Consider the following 22,965-nt stretch of genomic DNA (forward strand, 5'->3'; position numbering starts at 1 on the left):
CACTGGTACAGACGGCTGCCCAAAGCCTCACGTATCTGTGATCCTTGGGCATGCTCTCAGCTCACACAATAGCAGGGAGCTTGAAGTATTGGATGTCTGTCTTGGGGAAGGGAAACAGTAATTGAGCCGAGGGTACCATCGTATCAGTGAGGGGAACAGCACATTTCTGCCAGTGCAGAGTGGGCTTTTATCAGGACAGGGTGATTTTGGAGAATCTGTGAGCCAAGGACACCTTGGCATTACCAAGTAGACCCTGACATCCTCCTGCAATAACATCCTGAAGGCAGAGGAGTCTTGCCTGCTCTCATGTAAGGGCATGAGCGAGCAAGGGAGGGACAGGAGACCCCCACACTGACTGGCTTGTCCTAGAAAAGCCTCCTAACATTGTTAACCATCACTGAGTTCTCTGTGTGGGCAGTGGACACTCACATTTTCAAACTCATTAACTGGCTGTCATTCACCTGACAGAAGTTACTTTTAAGAACCTGCTTCTGAATTACATAGCAGATATTTAAATAAGAGCACACAGTGCAGTTGAATGCCTCCATAACCATCATGCCTAGTCCAGCACTCATGGACCTTGATTAAAGTCAGCTTCCCCTTGCAATAGGTCTGGTATAAAGACAGCAGCTGCCCCAGCATCACTAAGCGAGCAGGACCACACTAATGTGAGCAACTTCTCTGCTGTCACGCCACAGGGGCAGGACTGGCTTGACACTGCACGTGCATCTCCCTGTCCTCCCCATGACCCCATCACCTAAACCAGGCTGTCACTCATTCCCCATCCTGTGAATGACAGCCTACAGCAGACCAGCCACCCCTGCACACGTACATTTGCAACTCTGCCAGTAACAGAAAACTTCTTGCCCTTCTCTTTTTGCAAGCCCCTCTCCAAGAGCACTGCAGCCCCATGAGAGGCAACTCCAGAAGGAGCTTGGCTGCCTTGCTAGAGCATCAACAGCCCTGCCAGGGTCTCACAGGCTGGGGACATCATTTATTTCCCTGCAAACCCAAGAGGATCCCCTTCCCAGTTCCTCCCAGGTGCCAAACTCAACACTGGGCAACTTAAAAATCATACCTTCAGAAATGGTATAAAAGCAAGTCCTTGGGAGCCCTCTGAGAGCATATGCACGCCAAGCCATCAGTGACATGATAAAAGATTGGTTTGCTGTACTAGAAAAACAAGTTACCACCCTGGTCAGCAAGACAGGAGCCAATATTGATGAAGCCAGCTCAGAACAGGGTGTGTGTGGGGAACAATGTGGTGGAGAGGCTGCTGCTTTATTAACTCCAGCAAAACTGTGGAGGGCTGGTGTTTTGTGTGCCCACTTGGAAAATCTGGCTGTCAGGGTCACAATGAATGCTGCTCCACACGAAGCTCCCTTGCAGCTCCCAGGAGAGGCCCAGCAGGCACTGGACAGCAGGACACAAATGAGAAAGGCTGAGCTTCTAGATGCTTGTAGGAGAGCATTTATAACCCCTTGCTGCTCTTGGTGAAACCAATCCATATTGATATGTGAAGTCCTCCCAGCTTTGCAAGTCCATAAAAAGCACAGGATAAATGAGTGGGCTAAGAGTGCATGCTTTTCATCTGCTTTTGCTGTGCAGTTGTTTTAACTCTCCTTTCTCTCTCCAAAGCAATAGGATCTCTTTTTTTTTGACAAGTATGTCCTGTGGGTGTTGGAGCTGGGACTGTTGCAGCTGGATGCCAGTAGTGAATGGGAAGTCTCCGCACACACTGCTGGAGCTAGGTCCATAGTCTCAGCTGTGCCAATGCCATCCCATACCCTTCCAGGGCTGGCAGGCATGAAATCCAGGAGCCTAAAGATGCTTTAAACACTTAGAGGCAATGAGCCATCTGAAAAGCAGGAGTGGTTCTCTCTTTCAGAAGATGGTGCTAAGTTACATGGAGATTACAGGGCCAAGAACTGGGGAGGGAGGTGAGAAAGGAGGTAGAACACCATCCTCCAGTGCTTTCCTTCCTCATCTGGTTTTCACTACTTACCCCACCTGGGCTTCAATGATTTTCCCTGAGAAGCCTTGGATCGGTCCCATTCTGTCTCTCTAGCCTTGGGACCTCTGCTTGCTCTCTCTCAAGCCATCCAAATCCGGACAGATTTCTTCCCCAGACCATTAATTAGCTGACTCTAACCCACCTCGCTGGGATTACAGCTATCTTTGATCCTGCTGTAGTTAGGAGGCATGGCTGCATGCCACATAGCACTTCTAATTTAGACTTGCTTTGCACGCTGTGGCACGGAAGGGGGAATGGATCCCCTGGGAGACTGCTGTGAAGAAAGCAGCAGCTCCCCGCTGCAGTCAGGGATGAACAAAACAGTATTTTTTTCCCTCATTGTGGGAGGTGCCATGGAGAAAACTCTTTGGTGCTTTATATTCTAATTATCTCCAAGTGCAGCATCACTACTTGATTTGTGGTTACTGCACATTAGAGACGAGCTGATGCATCTAACCCAGCTACAAGGAGCTCAATTAGCCAAGCTACACCTAGAAGTCATGGCAGGCAGGTAATGTTTCCTAGACAATTACAATATGGCCTGGGGAGTATTTCTGTACCCAGAAGCAGAGGTGCTTTAATCAACTGCAAAGCATAATTAGGGTACATCTAAGTAAGTAAGTGAAGTGTGAAACAAGGCAAAAACAATACATACAGTGTAAAGAAGTAAGTCAGAGTGGGAAGTGCTGGCTTTGCAGGATACTTTGGGCCTGTGCACCGTCCTGATGACACCTTGTGGTTCTTGGGATGTAATAATTGCCAGTGAAGTAGGAAACAGCAAGCCGCAAAGGAGGATTTGCATGAGTTGCTTGTAGGATGCATGTGCAAACAACAGCTGTGCTGGTGCTTTATTTTCCTCTGTGGATATTATGGGCTGCTGTGTGCCAGCCTGATGGGCAGCCCATCTTAGAATTTTATTTGAGTATCTGCTCTGGAACATCTTCAAGGGCTTGAGGAACTGCCAACAATTCACTTCTCCCACTGCATACCTGCCTTTAATTTCAAACGAGATAGGCCGTAATACAACATTGGCTGGTTAAAATTTCCATCTCCCCAGGTACACTGTCCCAAATCCCATGTGTCACTGATTTGCCCTTGTCGTGATTTAACCCCAGCTGGGAACCAAGCCCCACACAGCCGTTCACTCACCTCCCTCACAGTGGGGTGGGGGAGAGAATCAGAAGGGTAAAAGTGAGAAAACTCGTGGGTTGAGATAAAGGCAGTTTAATAGGTAAAGCAAAAGCCGTGCACACAAGCAAAGCAAAACAAGGAATTCATTCACCACTTCCCATGGGCAGGCAGGTGTTCAGCCATCTCCAGGAAAGCAGGGCTCCATCATGCCTCACGGTGACTTGGGAAGACAAATGCCATCACTCCAAATGTCCCCCCTTCCTCCTTCTTCCCCCAGCTCTATATGCTGAGCATGACGACATATGGTCTGGGATATCCCTTGGGTCAGTTTGGGTCAGCTGTCCCAGCTGTGTCCCCTCCCAACTTCTTGTGCACCCCCAGCCTGCTCACTGGTGGGGTGGGGTGAGAAGCAGAAAAGGACTTGGCTCTGTGCAAGCACTCCTCAGCAGTAGCGAAAACATTTCTGTATTACTATTGACACGCTTCAGCACAAATCCAAAACATAGCCCCATACCAGCTACTATGAAGAAAATTAACTCTATCCCAGCCAAAATCAGCCCAGCCCTCTAGATTGGAAAGGCTTATCATCCGTGCAGGCATCTGACCCAGTGCATTTCTTCCTCCTGCCAGGAATTTCCTCCCTTGGTGGATGCAGCTGCCTTTAGCTGAGAAAGGCAAGAGCAACCTCACATATTCATAAAGCTGTCAATTCATAAGTCCTTGCCAACCTGGGAGTGCATTTGACTGGCTCGCATTTATGGTGTGGGTGCCAGACAAGTAGGAGAAGCGAGGACGGAGGGGACTGTAATGCTGTGCCCCAAGAGGAGAAATGCAAGATGTCCATGGTTCGTTTGCAGCTGTGAGCAGGGGAATGGGTAAAGTAGGTCAGAACTCTTCTTGCCTTATAGGGAGAGGGTCTTCCCTCTTAGTTTGGTGGTGTGTTTTTTTCTCAGTGTGTGTTTTCCCCATTGGTAAAAGAGATGAAATGAAAAGGAGGTGCTGGAGAGAAAGGGGTGACTGAGGAACTAAGCACACAGAAAGGAAGCATTAGGTTGGAAATTATAATGGAAAAAATCATAATTTTCTGTGCAAAAGGGGAATTCAGGCAAGAAGTAACTCCCTTTCACACTATTTTAGCAGAGAATTGGGATTGACTCAGATGGCAAGCACTGTTTTCAAAGAAAGGGGGGAGCTGTGGTTAACCCTTCAAACACAGTTGGCTTGATTTCCCCTTTCAGATTCAGCTGGAGCACTGAAAGTGCTGTTAGCATCTGTATTATTTGGAGCCGGTGCCTGGGGCCTTGCTGTGCTGGAGCTCATTTCCGAAAAGCCCAGGCAGCAAGAGAGCAGTCAGGGGTGCCAGGGCAGCCGTGACATGATGCTCTTCCAAAGCAAGTAGCAGGTTTAGTTGGGGTATAACCTGTTTGTGAGGCCAGTAATGTTTGCTTAACTGCTTCTGGCAGCGTTAACTGGAACACTGTGACCTCCCTGCTCGAGATCATATGCTGTGATGAGTGAAAAATTAAGTTTACTGCAGAATCCTAAACTACTAGCAGAAACCTGAAGCTTTAACACATGCTAACCCACTGCTGCTGTTACTGAGATCTAAACTACAAACCTGCTCTCTCTGGATTTAAGTTCTCTGCTATTTGATCTCAAGGGGGCATGCCTTTTAAGCTTCTAGTATTTGCTTAAAACTGAAAGTCATACCTGGATTTCTTGACCTTCTATTTTGGCTGCACAATTTTATCTTTAAGTTTCATTATATTAGGTGAAATTCAACCCTTGCTAGTAGAAAGTCAGTATTTGCGAGCCACTGGTACAGTGGGTCCAACCATTTGCCCTGACCGAGAACCAGAATGTGACTGCTACATCCCAGGAGCTGCTGAGCGCTCCAGGTGTGAACCTGGTATGAGCAAGGTTTTTGACTGCCAGCCTACTATATAGTCCACATGAAAGGTTCGTGACTTAATTACTGCCTACTCGTTTTAGCTTAAAATGGTGAAGACCCATACATATAAAATGCAGGAGCAAATTTCTCTGTCTTTCAACTCTCCCAAGTTTACGGTTGTGACAAGGTTTGTCAGGGAAGTGAGTTGGCCCAACTAATAGACAAATAAAACCAGATGAGTTTCTAGGAATACAAATCCCTGCTTGAGTCTTGTTTATGAGCACAAGTGTCTCTCACTACAGTGGCTTGCTCCTGGATCCCAGGATTTATATCTGTGTTTTAGAGCCAAACACAAGACTTCACATTGTCCTAAAGCACAGCAACGTGATCTGGGTGCACAGGTTCCTCCTCATCCTGGGTGGACCTGCAGAGCTCTGCTGGGCTGGCCTGACCTGAGCTGCTCTGAACTCATTGAGATGGCAAAATACGGCTCTGTGGTTTTTCTTGCTGAAGCTGGTGACTGGACAAGTGGTGTGTGCTGCAGAGATCTTTCCAAATCCTGTCTGCATTTTTGCAGGGAATGCAAAACCACTCCAGGAAGCAAGGCAGGTGTGCGGTTTATCCCCAGGTAGGAAGGTGCCGTCAGAGGCTGAACGCCTGCGGTGGGGCCATGGTGGCATACCCCTCTTGGTGCTCCTCTGCCTGCAGCGGAGGAAGAAGAGGCATTTTCCAGGCATGGCAGGGCTGGAGGCTGGCTGCGCTGCAGTGCGAGGGGAGAGTGCCACCCCCTGGGTAGCCAGCACAGGGGATGCTGCGGGGAACACGTCCTGCCGATGCACAGGTGCTGGCTGCGGGCTAGTTTGGCCCAGGTTTGACTTTGGTTGACGCAGTCCTCAGCCCATCCTGATGGCTAGATAGGGCCAAGGGAGGATTTGCCTGCAAACTGTCTCACCTCCAACCTGCCTGACCACAACCTGCTTCAGGAGCAGCCTAGGAGCACCTCCACTTCCCTCTTGGAACACCTCTTCTATCATCTACCACATCAGGTACTCTCAGAAATCCGCTTCTGATATTTGCTGAATTTTTTTTGAGTGCTGTCTTTACACCCAGCCCAGTGTCTGATTTTTGTGGCTCCCCCTACACGTGCTCTTGCCCCTCTTCAGCCCTATCTTCTCCCCCAGCTTGAAACGAGCCCATGCATGCCAAGTCCAGGAGAGACCATGAATGTGAAAAGCCTATTTAAGAGCCCCTCAGGATGGGTAGGTTTTAAAACACAAGAACTGCTTCTGCCCTCGATGGAGAAGACCAAATAGCTCTCAAAGCAGAAAGCCATGGCTTTTTAGCATTTTGGGCATCCTCAAGAGAGATGTGCATTGAGGAAAAAACAAATCCTATCCTTCACACCTGCCTCAAGACACACGTAAGCTACTTGTCAGGCACCATTTGAGATTTGTGAAGGCTACTGTAGAAACTATGCTTAGATCAAAGCTTTCCTTAAGTCAAAGAAAAGCCAGTTACAGCCTCTATGGGATGAGCATGTGAGCGCCGCAAGCCAAAGCCTGGAGGACACCTTTAACTTGGGTGCCCAGGCAGGATTTGCAAGTGAACGGAACACTAAGTGACTGCTCTAGGAAGAGAGATGTTGGGGAACAGGGTGTTTTTGGCATTCCTCTTGCAAGGCCGCCGCAGGGCAATGCCAGGTTTATCACCTACATTTTTAAACTACGTTCATTCTTTTGTGTTTTAGGTGTGCAACAGCTGCATTTTTCCATAGAACAAGGTTTATTAAAACTCTGACTGGGCAAGAAAACCCAGTCAGTGTCCCCTGAAACCAGGGGAATGTCTCCTAGTCTTGCTGTCCACCTAAGGCCTTGACCAAGATCATCTCCTGACATGCTTCAGCTAGGAACTTACCAAAAGCAAACATGTGAAACAAGGTAGTAGTAGTATTGTAGTTCAGAAGTGATGGATTGGTCTTAAAGTAGAAATATACAGATATATCTTATTTTTCTAAGTAGAAAAATGAAGCATTTAATTATTTGCAAACAGACTTTAATAAAGTTCCTGTAGAACCACTCTTGCCAGAGCAAACATATCAAACCATTTAATCATTTCCCAAACTAGCAGAAATGCACACAGCATCTTTTGTTTGTAGGAAAATCACTTTTCAAGGGACACCGATTTTGAAGTTATGCAGCTGATAAGCTGCTCATTTCTTTCTTCTCTAGTGCCTTGGCCACCACTGCTTTTCCAAGAACTCTTCTAGGGAAAGGCAGGGGAGAGCTCCATTTTAGATTAAAAACCATTTGTTTTTTTAGAGAGCCTTCCCCAGAGACCCAGCAAAAGCACCACCCAGTAATAATACAGTAGGTAGTTCTTCTCCTGCCTTTGGAAAGGAGCTCCCTTTAAAGCCTGACTAATGCATTAGAAAGGATTATAGGATTAAAGAGCTCCTAAAGGGTAGAGACCCACTTCTAGAAGATGCCCAGTAATTCTTTATTTCAAGGATAGTAACGCTGCAGTGAAAATGTACCATGCTTTCATGAGCCTCGGAGTTAGTACATCCAGAGATGCACAGAAGGTTGATCAGCTCCCTGGACACCCACTCCAGGAATCAACAAACATTTTTGGTATAAGCAAATTCTCTATTAAGTTAATCAGCTTTATGTATGAAAAGGTTCAGATTAAGAAAAGGACGTTGCTTTGACGTTGCTCTGCAGGCAGTCACCACTCATGAAATGATCTTCACTTCAGGGTTGGACTCTTCCAGGGCTCTCAGTTCATCATTCACTTCAGAACTCCAGTAAATGTCGTACAAACTACACCCAAACAAAAAGACAAGCTGGTTTAGTAAGCATCCTCCCGTTAAGGAAAGAGAAAGATGCACAAATGGCTGGTATGGGAAGATCATACAACAGGAAGGGCCCCGTCTAGGTTTGAGAGTCTGGCCCAACAGCCAGAAACATGCCTTACAACATCAGACCCTATTACTCCCTCCCCAGCAGCACCTTCCCCTTGCTCTTGGGCGCTATGGACCAAAACAGATCAAGGCACTGTGGTCACGTCACTTGGAAGGGACAAGGGGGTGTTTTGCAACATGCAGATGGCATTTGACCCCCACCCCGGGTCACCACTTGCCCTCAGGTGCAATTCCCAGAGAGCTGGTGCTCATGGCCCCCTCCCCGCAGCCCCCAGCACCTCCCAGGGGGAACACAAGCAGGACCACAAACAGCTCTCACATTAACTGCTGCACGCCACAGCTGGGATTCCTCAAACCTTCACAGATCTTCCTGATGCCTTCATCTCCCAGAGGGTTGTAGCTCAGGTCCAGCTCAGTAAGGCACTGCTTATTAGTCATGATAGTGGTGAGGGTTGCACAGCAGGCTGCCGTGAGATCGCAGTTACCCAGCCTGCAGGGAAGAGGAGGGAGAGGCCAGTGCGGTAAGCACTGGCTCCAGAAACCAGCCCACCAGCCCACTCTCAGGCAACAGGCACAGACATCCCTTGCATGGACCAGAGATCCCCGTTAGGCTGGCATCTCCGAGACACCAGCGGGGGCTGGTCCGTGGTCTTCCCACAGAGACAGCCATTCTCATGGTGACTGCTGAATACCTAAAAGTCCTCCCTAAAGCTTAATGGCGTGTGGCTGCAGGGGGAGAAGGAACCCTAAGAAGATATTCCCAACTTCAACATCATGCATAATCTTCTCTTTAAGCTGATCATAAATCATCTCTTAAGTTGAGACTTGCAAGCATCTCTCTAGAAAGGGCAACAGAGGCCTCTCAGCTGATAGCCAAGTAGCTTTAACTGGTCAGCAAACACATCTTTCTGGGCAGAGACCTCAAGTCTTACTGATATCTCCCACGACTCATCTGCTCAGCTCACTCACTGCGAGTCTCAGGCATTGGAGCACAGCTCTGGCTTCTGTCAAATGGCACGGAGGAGACAAGCATGGTGCCTCGAGCATCATGCAGGCCACAGCCACACCAGTCCCAAGCTTGGTGCCTGCCTGGGAAGCAATGGGCAGATGGGGAAGGCGAGTCCCGCTACAGGGCTGGAGGTGATGCTCCAGCTGGCCTCCTGCTCCTACTGCTGGACCAGCGCTTGTGCTGGCACCCATAGAGACGATGGGAAGCAGGAGGCAACTGGTGAATTCAGGCAGGCACTGCAGCTGGCAGGCACGAGAATTAACACGCCAGACCTGGACCAGCAGTCTCTCCATCTCAGTGTCCCACCTGAGAGAGGCCCTGTGGGCAAGTTCAGAGAAGCGTACGGGAAGCTCTACAGCAAGCAGCTCACAGAACAAAGCAAGATCCCTCCAGCCTCCCCACACTCTGCTTTAGATCCTGAAGGTACGTGCACTTTCAGTTCTGCACCTGGGAGAGCACCTGTGGATGGCTATGAATGCACCTTCGCATGGGTGACAGCGTGCACTTGCAAGAGACCATGAGTGACAGGATACATGGAAGCACTTGTAGCTCCCATTTACTTGCTAGTGGACTAGTTAAACATCAGTGTGTGGCGTGAATTGTTTCATGTGAGCAAAAAAATACCATGCTATGATCTATTGCTATCTTCCTCTCTCTGCATGCCATTCTTGGAAGGGTAACACAGCAAGAAAGACGACGACTTCTGAGCGTGCACCTTACCATAGGGACTGGATGTTGCAGTTGGGGTGCAGCAGCCCTTCACACATAAGTTCAACACCTGCATCTCCCAACTTGTTCTCGCCCATGTGCAGTACTTTCAAGCTCTTGTTCATGCTGAAAGCAGAGCTGACGGCCTTGCAGCAAGCGGTCGTGAGCCCACACTCCCTAATCCTGCAAGGCAAAAGTGACATGAAATCTAGATAGGGGAATCTAAAGAGTAACAGGCACCGTTCACTTCTTTACATTTGCTTCACAGGAGCCCAGACAGTGGGAATAGAGGAATCAAAGCCTTCCCACAATCACTGTACTCCTCTCAACCCCCCGTCTGCTCAATCCTTTCTAAGCAGCACCTCTCCCACTCTTTGCATTTGGGATGTCTGTCTCGGAGCGAGCACCTAGGAAAGGCACGTGCCCATAAAGCACAAGAATCATCAGAGATGAAGTGTGCTGCTCTCAGAGTCACTCTCAGCTCCACTGTACACTCCTGAGGCACCTCATCAACTCCCAGGCCACCAGTGCAGGGGAAGAATGCAGCTGGGGGCTGGAGCTGAACTTGCAATGTAGGAAAATTCAAGTGCTGCTTGTTCAAGTTCTATGTGGAAGAACAATTTTCCTCTCCTGTCCATGTGATACCAGATCATCCCAGCCTAAAAGGTAACGCTGTCAGCAGAGAGGATGCTGAGAACAGTTTATGTCATTAGAGCCTTCTTTTGGCTCATCAATGAGAGCTTGGATCCAGTGAAGAACCCGAGATATCTGATCACAGCACTCATTTTGCTATTACATGAGGCTTTTCAAACTTCAAAAGTCTCTTAGCTGCCATTTGTTGCACGATAAAATATATTAGACAGAAGCTCTGCAAGTGATGCTTGGTCTCCTATTGCTTATAACAGGATGACTATGGGGCAGAACTTCAAAGTGTCTACAAGTTTAGAAATACAAATCCCTTTAGCTCCATAAGTCTAAATCCTTTAGGTAACAACTGGCATGAGTTGTTTGTGGAACCATCGCAACTGAGGATCTGTCTGGTGGGCATTACTTCACCTACATCTTTCTTCAGTGAGGTCTCCAAAGAAGGCAGTGGGTATGTGAAACTTGACAGCAGCTCACCATAGCTCCTGGAGTTTACACTTGGGATCCTTGAGCGCCTGACACAGCATTTCCATCCCCGAATCTCTCAGGTTATTGTCTATCAGACTGATCTCTGTGAGGGTCTCTTTTGTACTGATGAGTCTGGAGAGATCTTTACAGCTATCACTTGTGAGATCACAGTCCCATAACCTGCAGGGAAGAACAAAACATTATTTTCGACCAAGAATGACTTAGATTAGAAAAGAGAGTCCTATTTTAGTATTCTGAATTTCTGGTTACATCATCTCATTTTCTTCTATCCTTTACAAAAGCTATTCATGCATCATACCACACAGCTTTCTCCTTACTTTCCATCCGTTGCACCAAAAGCTCTGTTTGTAGCACAAAAAAAGAAATAGGACCATGCAATTTTAGTAGACAGATAACTCAACAGGAAGCCAAGACAACACCATCACAAATTTCATTCACCCTTTCCCCAGAATTTGATCCAAGCGATTTCAGTGCGGTCCTGCTCATTCACGGTGTCCTCTACGCAGTTTTGAGAAGTAACTGATTTGCAGTAGAGACATTCCTGTTTCACTAGGGGGTGTAACTGAGAAACTTTCTGCTTAGGAGCAAACCAGCAGCACAATGTAGATAGCTCAGAGGCTGCAAGAGGGATTTAAGTAACCTCTGCCTACCCTTACCATAGCTTCCGGATTTTGCAGTTAGGATGCATCAGTCCTTGGCACAGCAGAACCAGACCAGAGTCCCCAATTTTGTTATCCCCCACAGAGAGATCTACCAGCGATGACTTGTTACTGAGAACAGCACTGATCTCCCGACAGCTATCGCTGGTTATGCCGCAGTTCTCCAGGCTGCAGAAAAAAAGCACAGTTGGAGTTGCTGCTCCAGACCCGCTGTGTTAAATACACCCCAATGCCCCCAGTTCAGACTGAGGAGGGTCTACGGGCTGGTTCCTTGCTGCAAACCAGCGCAGCTCAGCTGGGCATTGCTAGACCCTGCAAGGCTCAGAGATGATACAGGTATCCTAGACAGGCTTTGCGTGAGGCAACACACTGCTCCTGCGCTCCGCAAGGCTGCAGGGCACTTTTACTCTGACCTACCCATTCACATCCATTAATGTGAAGATCATTTTTACCAAACTCCCCCTTTATATCGACTGTCTGTTTTAAGAGGAACTTTTGGGTGTATCACACAGTGAGTCCCTGGCAACCAACCCCTGCTGAATTACAGGGGCAAGATAAAATGAATTGGGCTTCTCCCCTAAACCCCTTCACGTGCTTTACACCAGATAGGAGGCCAAATCCAGCATCTCTGTTTTGAAGCAAAAAAGGGATCTGAATAAATATACTCATCTGGCTGGTAATTCAAGGGTAAGAACTGGAGCCACTGAGGGTGATTGCTCCTCTGCTCCGAGATACTGGCGAGCAGTCACCCCTTGTAATTGCACCCCTTGTGTGGGGTACACATTCACACTGTACCAGCAGGCAGAAGAGTGAGCTCAGACTCACATGCTAAAAAAAAAAGGTCAAAAAAACCCAAAACTGAAAGGCCCAGACATTTGCTTGCAGTTTCCAGTTACAGCAATCTGAGCCAGCAAAAAATCTGGCCTGAATTTCAGGCATTCCTGACAGTAATTTTTCCTGTCTTATGGATGGTATGACTAGCAGCAAGACTAGTTGCAGTTAGAAATGACCAGCTCTTCCTTACTGTAGTAACTCTAGGTTGCAGCTTGCCTCCACCAGTCCCTGACACAGCTGCTTTACAGCTGTATCTCCCAGCGTGTTGTTACTCAGGCTGAGCTCCTTCAGGGTGGGCTTGCTTTGCAGAGCAGCATTGAGAGCTTCCACAATATCAGCTGTGAGTTCGCAATACTCCAGCCTGCGAGAAGAGAAGAAATCCAGGGGTAAAACAACCGTCTTCACCACATCCCACTATCCACAAGACATCAGCTGGGCAAAGCGTGTGTTAGCCAGGGCAGAAAACATGCCAACATGAGTTGAGACCATGCAACGCATGAAAACAGAGATAACCATAAGAGTTTTTAACAGCGTCTCCCTGCTCATTTCAGGAAGCACTAATTCTTAAACTAGACCCCAGGGGACCCTAGCAAGACTAATTACCTACCCCATTTTTACACTAGTCCTCCGTTAAACCAATGCCAGGCTGCCTTGAACACACAACTCAGTTTTGCATTGCAACACATCACACAGCCTCACCACTGAGCCTTCCTGGGAGGAGCTGGGGGCTGCAAATAGACCTGGGTCCCATGCAGCTGTAAAACAAGGACTAAGTGCAGCAGAATCAGACTTTTCCTGGGTGTCTGAGAGGTCCGGCATTAACAGCCACCACTGCCAGGAGGGCTAAAAAAAGCCTCTGGGAATAGACACCCAGCTCTTACAAACCCACAAGACCTATCAGCATGAATAAGCATGACACAATTTCAGATAAAACAAGAAGAAATTCCTATCTGGCAACAAAACTCCTGCTTTTCTCAAGGGAAAGACAAGCATGACCTGTCTGATGACCAAAAAAGCCCAGTGACTACTTACTGCAGCTTCTGCAGCTTACAGTTGGGGTTCATCATCCCTTGACACAGCACCTTCACTCCAGCAGTTCCCAGTTTGTTATCACCTACGTGCAGCTCTGTCAGGGACGGCTGTGCACTGAGGACGGAGCTGAGAGTCTCACAGCTGGCACTTGTCAGATTGCAGTTTTGCAGCCTGAAGGAGAGAGGCAACCAGGATGAGGGAAGTGCACCCCCAGAATTAGAGAGGCTCTTCTCAGAGAGACACATCTGCTGGGGTTTGAGCTTGGAGAGGATGCCGTGGCACTGACAGTGCGTAACCCTCTAGAACGCAGTATGTCCAGGTTAGGACTGCTATTTTACCAGTGTGCCAAAATATTTTATCAGCTAGTATTATACCTGTAGCATGAACAATAGCTCCCATGCTTCCTTCAGTGTAATTGCTCATATAGCACCTCTAGAAGAAGATGGATCCACCCTGCATTAAGTAGAACTGAATCTTCTTTATAGAAGTGTTTTAATCATCATGAGGCTTATCCCAGAGATAAAGCAACAGCATCTTACAATTTCTTGCCCCCTCTGGAAATGTGATCCAGAGTAGCTAAAAATAAACATCTCATTCAACTTGGCTTAAATCCCTGGATATCATTTAGAAATCTAATGGTATACTACAAGAAGGATCTACGAAGCTGATCCTTCAGCACTCAGGCTGGTCGTGTAGGAACCATGCTGGTATTGCTATGAGGCATTTAGAGTTATCAGACAAGACTTCCCGGCAACAGAGAGGTGTTGTGCATGGCGGTACTAAGTTTGACTTGGGTTTGGTTGCTCTTTTATTCCCTAAGGCACCTCACCAGAATGCCAAAATGGGCAATTACGTTTCTACACAACTAAAACAGCCTAATCCAGGCTGTTACTTAAGCATGTGGAGAAGTTTGAAGCGTAGGACAAATTCTCTGAAAAATTACTTGTGTTAGTCTTCCAGTACAGAGTATCACAGTTATTTCTTGAAGGCCCATCAGAAAGTTGCAGTTTGATTAGCTTCACCGTCAACTTTCCCTCTATTTGTCAGCAAGTCCTCATTGCAGGGGGCACAGGGACTTTGAAGCAGGCATATCTGATATACAAGGCAAATGATTTTCACAAGGTAGTGTCATGAAGATCCTAGACCCACCTCAGGAGCTGGAGGACTCCAGTACCCTGCAGAAAAGGGTGCTGGACAGAGAAGGTAGCATCACTTTGAGGGTCACTGAGGAGCAGGGGCAGCAGCCACTGGCTTTGACTAAAGCTCCTGCTCCATGGTTGCTGAGGGAAGCCCACTAATGCTAGTGCTGGTGCCTCTGCAAAGCATGCTGTCTTGAGCCAACCTGGCCCTGCCCAGCTGAGAAGACAAGGCTTGAGGCAGAGCCAGTTTGGTAGAGTGCAGAAAGACTGACAGCTCTTGAAACATCAAGGCTCTCAAGAACTCCCTTTTGCTTGGTTCCTAGAGAAAGGAGCAAGCAAACTGGACCAGATGTTAAACACTGTGCTTATACCTGGCAGAAGAGCCCTCTGAAAAATGCATTTGTCAAAATGCCAGGTATGTGCTGATGGCAGTGGGGGCCTCTGTGGTCACCCTTTTGTTTAAAGTGGCCTGAACAGATAATCCGGCTGCCTAGGCTGGGGAAAGATCTGCTACCTCTTCTAAAGAAAGTCCCCAGAAAGCCTTCACTTGGCTGGGAAAACGCTACCTGTCCCTCCCTTGGTGCTGGAAGACAAAGGAAGACAGACTGATGATCTGGAGTCTTCCAATAAATATATCACTTAGATAAAAACTACTTGGCTTTTCCAACCATCTGACCTAGGTAATTGCTGAGGTGCATTGGCACGGCTCTTACTACCATCACATACTAGTTTGCCTCATGACTTCACCTGCAGCAGACTGCAAGCATGTTAGAGCAAGGCAATCAATGGGGCTTTACCGTAACTTCTGTAGGCTACAGCTTGGCATCAACAACCCTTTACACAGGTGTTCAATGCCTGCATCTCCCAGTTCGTTGTTGTTCAGGTTCAGCTCTATGAGGGCTGGATTTGTATTGATGATGGAGGAGAGATCCTCACAGTTACTGCTGGAGAGATTGCAGTCATCCAGCCTGAAAAAGAAGGAGAGAAGGAGCACTTTAGTCCTCAGGGTTGCTCTGTTCTCCCTGGCTGGAGCATTCCCCATGGAAGCAAAGTGGACAATTTACTCCTCTGCGGTGCCTGGGATGCTTCTGTAAGTATGTGTGCGGCCTGTTGGGCGATGCATGGCCCAAACCAAGATGTGCTCTCTCTGCAGGGCTGCAGCACAGGAGGGGCTGGACAGCAGTTCCCCCAGCCACGCACCACCTCCAAGCCGTGCAGAAGAGAGCACGTGACTCAAGTCATCCCCCCCATGGCAGGGCTTCAGCAGGAGGATGCACCTTCATTTAAACATTGATAGCAAACAACTGCCTGGTGTCTGAAGCCACCTCTAACCAGAGGCCAGCTTACAGGCTGTCAGACTGGTTCTGCACTGACACCAGCCAAGCTGGGTCTTCAGCCAGCCCCAGAGACACCCATCGGCAGTTTGGTCTCGTGTAGGTGAGTCATGCCAGTCTGCACGCCTCTGGCACCACTCTCAGTACACAAATCGCGAGTTTGCAGCGTGGCAGTGGCTTCTCCCCCCGGACATCAGCATTTTTCTAGTTGTTGCTAAATTGATGGGGGGGGAGTTGAATTGGAAGGAGAGCCAAGGAAAGGATTGGGAGCCCAGGACAGGCAGGGAGGTGTACAGGGAGGCAGAAAAGACATGGGGCAAAAGGGAGGTGTCATGAAGAACCCTACAGCCCCAGGCACAGCCACAGCCAGGACTGCCAAAAGTTGCCTGGTCACTTCTCCTTAGACAGCCCTATGAAAACCGAGGCTCTAGTACGCTTATTCCCTCCCTCTGGCAAGAAGACTTAGCTCCCAATGGGATCACGTTCAACACCGATTAACAATCCCTGCTGCAGCCGCTCTCATCCGCTATATCTTGAGCAGCCCAGCCTCCACCCAGGAGACAACCATCCCACTGCCTTCTGCCACCCAAGGCAGACCTTAGGAAGTCAGAGTCAGGCCCATGAAGCTTGCCTGCAAAAAGCTCCTTTGCAAAACAAAAGCAAGTCACTTTCAACCTGCCTGATATCCTCCAAGCCATCGCTGGCTTGAGTGGCTTATCCTCTCCAGCCCAAGCAAGGCGATGCCAGCCTGTGGAGTGTGAATTCGCAACCAGAAGAGGGGGAAGAGTGTAGGAGCAACTCTTCTGAACCTTGTCCTACAGCTTACACTCTAGCAGATGGTTCCCTCAACACACAAGGCAGGTACTTTTGAAGGCCAAGCGAAGAATTAAAAGCTGATGGTATGTGGCTTGTGCATGACTATTAAGTAACAGTTACTTGACAGCATCTGACCTGCAGCCCAGAGAGTGTGCAATCTAATGAGCTCAGAGAGATCTCTTCCCTCTCTTGAGGGAGAAAGAGAAAGACAGAATTACCAAAACAGTGGTCAAATGTTTAGATAACCACATTACCTAGCTGAGTTCTATGGCACGCCACAGAACAAGGACAGCATTGCTTCATACCAAAGGATGCTTTACCTGTAGCTGAAAAAACTTTGCAAGAGGGTGGGGGTTTTCTCCCCCCTTTAAATTAACCTTCTGGATAAAAATAGGTAGAATCATTCCTGTAACTGTGCAATGTCTAAGTCACAGGTCAACAGTTCTGCAGCTGAAAAACACAGGAGAGAAATGCAACAGTTCATACTTACAAGAGATGATACGCAACTAGTTACTACCTGATGGTTTTGCAGGATTTCATTGTGGAGAGAAGTTCAGCCCATCTGGATGGGCTCATCTCCTCACACTGGATGTCAAGCTCCATTTTGACAGGTGAGATAAGATCTGAAAATTTAAAAAAAAAGTAAAAAAAAAAAATCAAACTTTTTTTTTCATTGACTGAGAAGCAACAATCCTCTTCAACCCCCTCCAGCTCTCAGCCACGAGTTACACTGTGCAAAGAAAACAGATTGCGTTTTTCCAACACCAGCCTGCTGCAAGCACCAGTATGAGCCAGCAGCATTGGAGTGGTTTTGTCTGGGACTCGGCAAGGCCCTCCTCTGAGAGGCAAAAAGCACACAGATCCCGGAGAGATATGGCAACAGCTTGTTATCTGAAGGCTGCTTGCATGAGAGTAAGACACTCCCTTTCCCTCTCCAAGGGAGCTTAACCAGAATGAGCTTTTTAGAGGCACTGGTGCTACTCTCTCACTATTGCACTACTGAGCCACGCAGCTGCTGAGTATTACCAGTGTGCCACACCTGATTGATTGCAGGACCTCGAGCTATACTTAAAATTAGGGTATTTTTGAGAGAGTAAAGGTGAATGAGGAAGATCAGCATGAGAACTGCCTAGGCTTAGATTAAAAATCGTGCCGGCCACACGTCTGTATGCGAGAGGTGGAACCCAGGCAGATGGGACAAGCGTTTTTCACGATTTGATACCCAAGCTTTGAATGGTCACTCTGGTTGGGCAAGTCCAAGAACAGAGAAGCTGGTAAGCAGGAATTTTTTTTGCTGTGCAGTCAAACTGCATTTCTGAACTGATGTAAACACAGTCCCTTGCAGAGCAGCTCCAGCTAAACATGCACAAAAATATGCCAAGGCCAAAAGCTGAACTCTAGGCTGAGTCTACAAGGGATAGCATTAAGGGCAGCACTCCAATAGGTGACAAAATGCAGTCTTGCCATCTTGGCTTTGCTAACATGACTCAGACTACAGGGTACTTCTAAAAAAAAAAAAAAAAATCTCCTGAGCTATCACATTGGAATGTGAACAGTAAAAAAACAAACTACCAGGCGTTACCGACTACAGTTTATCACTGTCTTCCTCCATCTCGCTCACCTCCTGCTACCATAAAATCAAAGGTTATCCCAAAGTAGGCTTTTCACAGAGGTGAGCTCAGTATCAGAGCCCACATCAGGTTTTGCCCACAATAAATCCCTCACCCACACGGGGAGAGGCAACGTCACGAGAGGAGAGAGGTGCTGAGCCTGCACACCTAAAACACACGAAGGAAACCAGGACACTGAGAACAGCGTTAGCAGAGCTCCCCTACATGCAGTTGGCCTCTCCCCTTCCGAACCCGAAGCACAGCAATGTCAGGCGGGAGTCACGGACCACGTCCTCAGTGGCTTCACAGCACAGCCCCACGTGTAAAGGGGCTTGAATCACGCGGTGTTAAAAAAACAGTGCCGACCCAAACCAGTGCAATTAAGTGCGAGAACAGCGCAAAGGAAACCAATTACGTAATGTAGCAAACGCCTCCCGACTTTGCTCACTGTATTTTTTTTCCCTGTTTTACCTCTCTCGGATCAAAAAAGGGTTCCCAACCCCTCCAACACCGCCCCCCGCCCCCCAAGCTCTGCACCTTCCTGCACGCTGAGGGGGGTTCCCTATCTCCGGGCACCGGCTCGGTCCCACACCAGCCACCGCCGCTGTTCCTTGCTGACAAGGTGGCTGCTTCTTCCTCTCCCTGTCCCACCCCCCGTTACCTGCACCGCGATGAACGCCTAACGCCAGAACTCACCCGAGTTTCCCTTTTCCCCGCTCCCCAGCCCCGCAGCTCCCACCGCCGCTCCGCCTGCCCGCGCAGCCGCAGCCGCCGCCGCCCGGCCCCGCCCCGGCCCCGCCCCAGCCCCGCCCGGCGCGGAGCCGAGCGGGGCGGGGCCGGGTCTGTCCCCTTCTTCCTTCTTCCTCCCTCCTTTTTTTCCCTTTCTTCCCCTTTTTCCTCTTTCTCCCCCTTTTCTTCCTCTTCCCCTCCCTTCCCCCCCTTATTTTCTGCCACTTCTCCCCCTTTCCCCTCTCTCTCCCCCTTCTTACCTTTCCCTTTCTCCTTTTTTGCCTGACTTCTCCCTGCTTGCCTCTTCCCCCCTTTTCCCTCCCTTGTCTTCCTCTTTTCCCTCTCTTTTCCTCCCTTCTTTCCCCCTCCCCTCTTCTTTTTCTGTTTCCTCCATATCCTCTTCCTTCCCTCTTTTTCCATGTTTTCCTCACTTCCATCTTTTTCCTCTCTTTTCCCTCTCACCTTCCCCTTTCTTCTCTTTTTCCTGTGCTCTCCCCACTTCCCTCTTTTTCCTCCCTGCTTTTCCCCTCTTTTCCCTCTGTTTTCTCACTCCTCCCCTTCCCTCATTCTTCCTTCTTTTTCTTCCTTTCCTCCCCCCTTTTCCCTCTTTCTCCCTTCCCTCTTTTTCCTGTGCTCTCCCTTCTTTCCCCCTTCCCTCTTTTGTTCCTTTTCCACCCTTCTGTCCTCCTTTTTTCCCCTTTCCCTCCTCTTTCCCTATTTCTTCTCTCTCCTTCTTCATTCTTACCTTTTCATCTTCTCCCCCACTTCCCTCTTCTCCTCTTTTTCCTCCCTTTCCCTTTTCCCCCACTCCCCTGTTGCCCCTTTTTCCCATCCACCACTATCTCCCCACCCCCAGAGCAGGAGCACTGGGATACACAGGAAACAAGACAGGAGAGGGGGAAATCCCTGCAGCGAGGGGATGTGCAAGGGATGGGAGGATCAAATATTAAACGGGAAGGTGTGCCACCCAGGCTGGGAGGGCAACCTCTGCCCCATGCTGGGACCCAGAGCACGATGGGGACGCAGGCAGGTCACCCAGGGGAGAGGCAACATGGGAGGGTCTTGGTCAGGGGGGACAGGACCCCCTCCTTGTACTTCCCCGGGGAGGTCGGAGCCGGGAACTGTTTGAACCGGGAACGACAACAAAAATTTCCATTCCTCAGTGGTCTCCCTGACTTCCAGCTTGCCAGGCGGCTGTGTATGGGGGCCAGCTTGGAGGGCCGGGGATGTCCCCCCTCTCCACCCCTTTCACCAGTCCTATCCGTGACTCATCTTCTCTCGTATTCTGTCTCCCTCATTAGCACAACACATTGACGAGCAGACGAGCCGCACCTTGCCGGCACAAAGGCCTCTCCTCTAAGCTGTTTGAGACGAAGCCACGAGAGCAATGGAGGATGGGCGCGTTGGAGTTTTGCTTCTGTGATGACTGCCACCCTCCCCGGGCTTTCCCCATGCCGCTGCGCCCACCCGAGCCCAGTGACCAGTGCCTTGCCGGCACATCTGTCCCGTGGCGTGGCGGGAGCAAGGGTGCCAGCGCCTGGCCGGGGCTGGAAGGCATTCGTCATCGCTCAGCTCGCTTCCTCCTCCGGCTGCCAGCTACTCCCTGTCTCTCTATTGTTTCCCAGTACTTTTAGCCCCTATAAAAGCTCTTTCAGACTTTCACAAGACCGAGTGAAGACAGGTTTTGAAGTGCCGAGAGCTTTCTAGGCAACATACTGAGTCTCCTCCCTTCCTCCCCCCCACAAATCTTAGTGTCTCCCCTGGTTTCTTCTTCCTACAAACACCCCATCCCCCTGGCTCACACAACAGTCCAGTTAAGCACAACCACAACCAGCTGTTCCCTACAAAGCAGCCTCTGCGATGCGCAGCTTTAAAATCGCTATGCGCTCTTCCCCGGTAAGCAGAAGGGAAAGTTCAGGGAGTTTAAGAGCCCGGTTTTGCTGCTGATACGTACCTCGCTCTTCTCGGCGCTCTGTGGGAGCGAGGAGGGCAGAGCTGACGCCTTCCTGCTGCCGTTACCATGCAACCTCTGCTGTTGTACACATGGTGCCTGCTAGAGGGAGAAAAGCAGTTTTGGGTTGTGATGGCTTTTTTCCTCCCAGGGCAGCTCTTCAGAGGCTCGCGGAGCCGCACTCCGTACATGTTTGTAACTGGCTTAGTGACGATGCAAACATCCCACAAAACCTGATGATGATAGAGGCGGCTTTACCTTCTTACCCCTGATCATGTAGCCACTAGCCAGGGTTTAGCCCAGAGCAAGGGAGTAGTTGCCATTGAAGGATCCATCCAAAAATGAGGCCACCACAGTGTTAAATTGTGGATAGAGATGCTGGAGTTTGCAAATAGTTTCTCCGTTTCTCAGGCAAACCCTGTCCCGCCTGGATGGGGAGGGTTGCTGAGCACATAACTGCCTCCCTGCCACCTCACCTGGGGGTTAACCTCCCCCGGCAGGGGCTACGGCACGGGCAGCCCCCCGCTCCTGCGCGAGCTGGATGCTCACACAGCCTGGAAGGGTCCCCCCTGGAACAGCCCTGGTCTTGCCTCCCTAAAACTGCCTCTCGGCAGCAAGCAGGGCCCCCAGTCCTACACCTCCTCCTCCCAAACTCCCGCTGGCTTTTCCCCTCCCCAAGGATTACCCTGCCATTGCTCAAGCTGCATCGCACGCTAATTGCAGGTTGAAGTAACCCGCTTTCTCCCCCCATCCTCAACGGCGTGAAGATTAATTGTTTCAATAGACTGCAAATGAATCAGAGACAGAAGGCGAGCTCCATTTTTTCCCTCCTGTGGCTGCTGATGCCAGCAGAGGAGATGGCGGCACAGGCTGGGAAGCACAGCCTTTGTTGCACCCCAGGGGGAGCATTAGAGGTTTTCCCCCTGGTTGCCTTTATTGTCCTTCTGGAGGAGATGGGAACCAACCACCAGAAGAGCTCAAAGAGCTAAAACCCACCTTCCTTAGCGCTTAGAAGAGAGTTGAACGCCAGAGGATGCACCTCTTTCTCATTCTCTCCCAGGGTCGTCCATGCAAAGGGGTTGCTAGAACAGTCCTTGTGCCCCTGGGTCTGACCCAAAACCTGCTGAACCCCAGCCACGAACTTGGGGATGGCACAAACTTCTGGCTTTGGTGTTCGCCAGGGCAGTCCCTGGCAGGAGGATGGGTGGGGTGCTGTGGCCGGTGAAGGATGTCTCTGCCCTTCTTGCTTAGCATGATCCTTTCAGGAAGACCGCTAGTGTTAGGACGTAAGTGAATGCTGGCAAGAGGTTGCATCATCTCCTGGTCCACCAGGTAATTTGAAATCAGATGCCTGTCATTCAGCCCTACAGCAAAGGTGTCATTTCCTATCCAGCCACTGCTGGCACCTCACTGCTCTCGGTTCCTGCTCCGCCATCCACGTCAGGAGTCCCTAAAGGACAAATTCCAGTGTTTGTTAGAGGTTTCAGAGAGGCTTATGTCACGTGGACCTTCTGTAGACCTTCTCCTCTGGACAAAGTACCTGCTACATGCTGGTCTGTGCTGGTGAAAAACTAGCTTTACAAGCTACGTAGCCATGCCAAGATGCTATCAGCTTCTATCTCCCTGTCGTCCCTTTGGCTGCCCTCACTGTGGGGACAACAAAAGGCATCTCGGGAAAAATCTATTGCCCTTTCCCGAGCAAGCAGGACCAGGCTGTCCTATTCACTGAGATACACACAAGTCCAGAGGAAATGATGCAAAATGGGGCTGAGAAAGCCAATGGCAAACACCGGTGAGAAATGCATGTGTATGTCTTTCCATGGAAACAGTGGAAGACTCCTGGCATGGAGGATATGTCCACTTGGGCGTTTGCACGGACTCAGGTCTGACTGCCTGAGGAGTCTGACCGTGACATCTGCTGTGTGTTCCCTTCTTCTTTATCACCGTTTCCCCATGTCCTTTTTGAGGTCACTCAAATTTATCTCCCCTTTTTTTAGAGCGTCCCCCGTCCTTTGGCCTTTGTACCAGGGAGGGAGATCACGGTGTTGCCTGCC

The 22,965-nt window shown here is 49.5% G+C and overlaps 1 protein-coding gene across 2 annotated transcripts; it reads right to left on the reverse strand.

The window, feature by feature from the left end:
- Nucleotides 1-7,066: 7,066 nt before the first annotated feature.
- On the reverse strand, nt 7,067-21,128 carry RNH1 (ribonuclease/angiogenin inhibitor 1). 2 transcript variants are annotated; one of them, XM_052811506.1, is made up of 10 exons: nt 20,915-21,128; nt 17,139-17,244; nt 15,269-15,439; nt 13,333-13,503; nt 12,491-12,661; nt 11,464-11,634; nt 10,796-10,966; nt 9,686-9,856; nt 8,276-8,446; nt 7,067-7,855 (listed from the first exon to the last, which is right to left on the reverse strand). In XM_052811506.1, the coding sequence occupies exons 2-10, from the start codon at nt 17,222-17,224 to the stop codon at nt 7,768-7,770; spliced, it is 1,371 nt and encodes a 456-aa protein (XP_052667466.1). In that variant the 5' UTR covers nt 17,225-17,244; nt 20,915-21,128; the 3' UTR covers nt 7,067-7,767. The 2 variants fall into 2 exon arrangements, with proteins under 2 accessions (XP_052667466.1, XP_052667467.1); XM_052811507.1 differs by lacking the exon at nt 20,915-21,128 and having other exon boundaries at nt 16,942-17,166.
- Nucleotides 21,129-22,965: the final 1,837 nt, after the last annotated feature.

Source organism: Harpia harpyja, chromosome 16 (assembly GCF_026419915.1).
Source record: "Harpia harpyja isolate bHarHar1 chromosome 16, bHarHar1 primary haplotype, whole genome shotgun sequence".
Lineage (NCBI taxonomy): Eukaryota > Metazoa > Chordata > Aves > Accipitriformes > Accipitridae > Harpia > Harpia harpyja.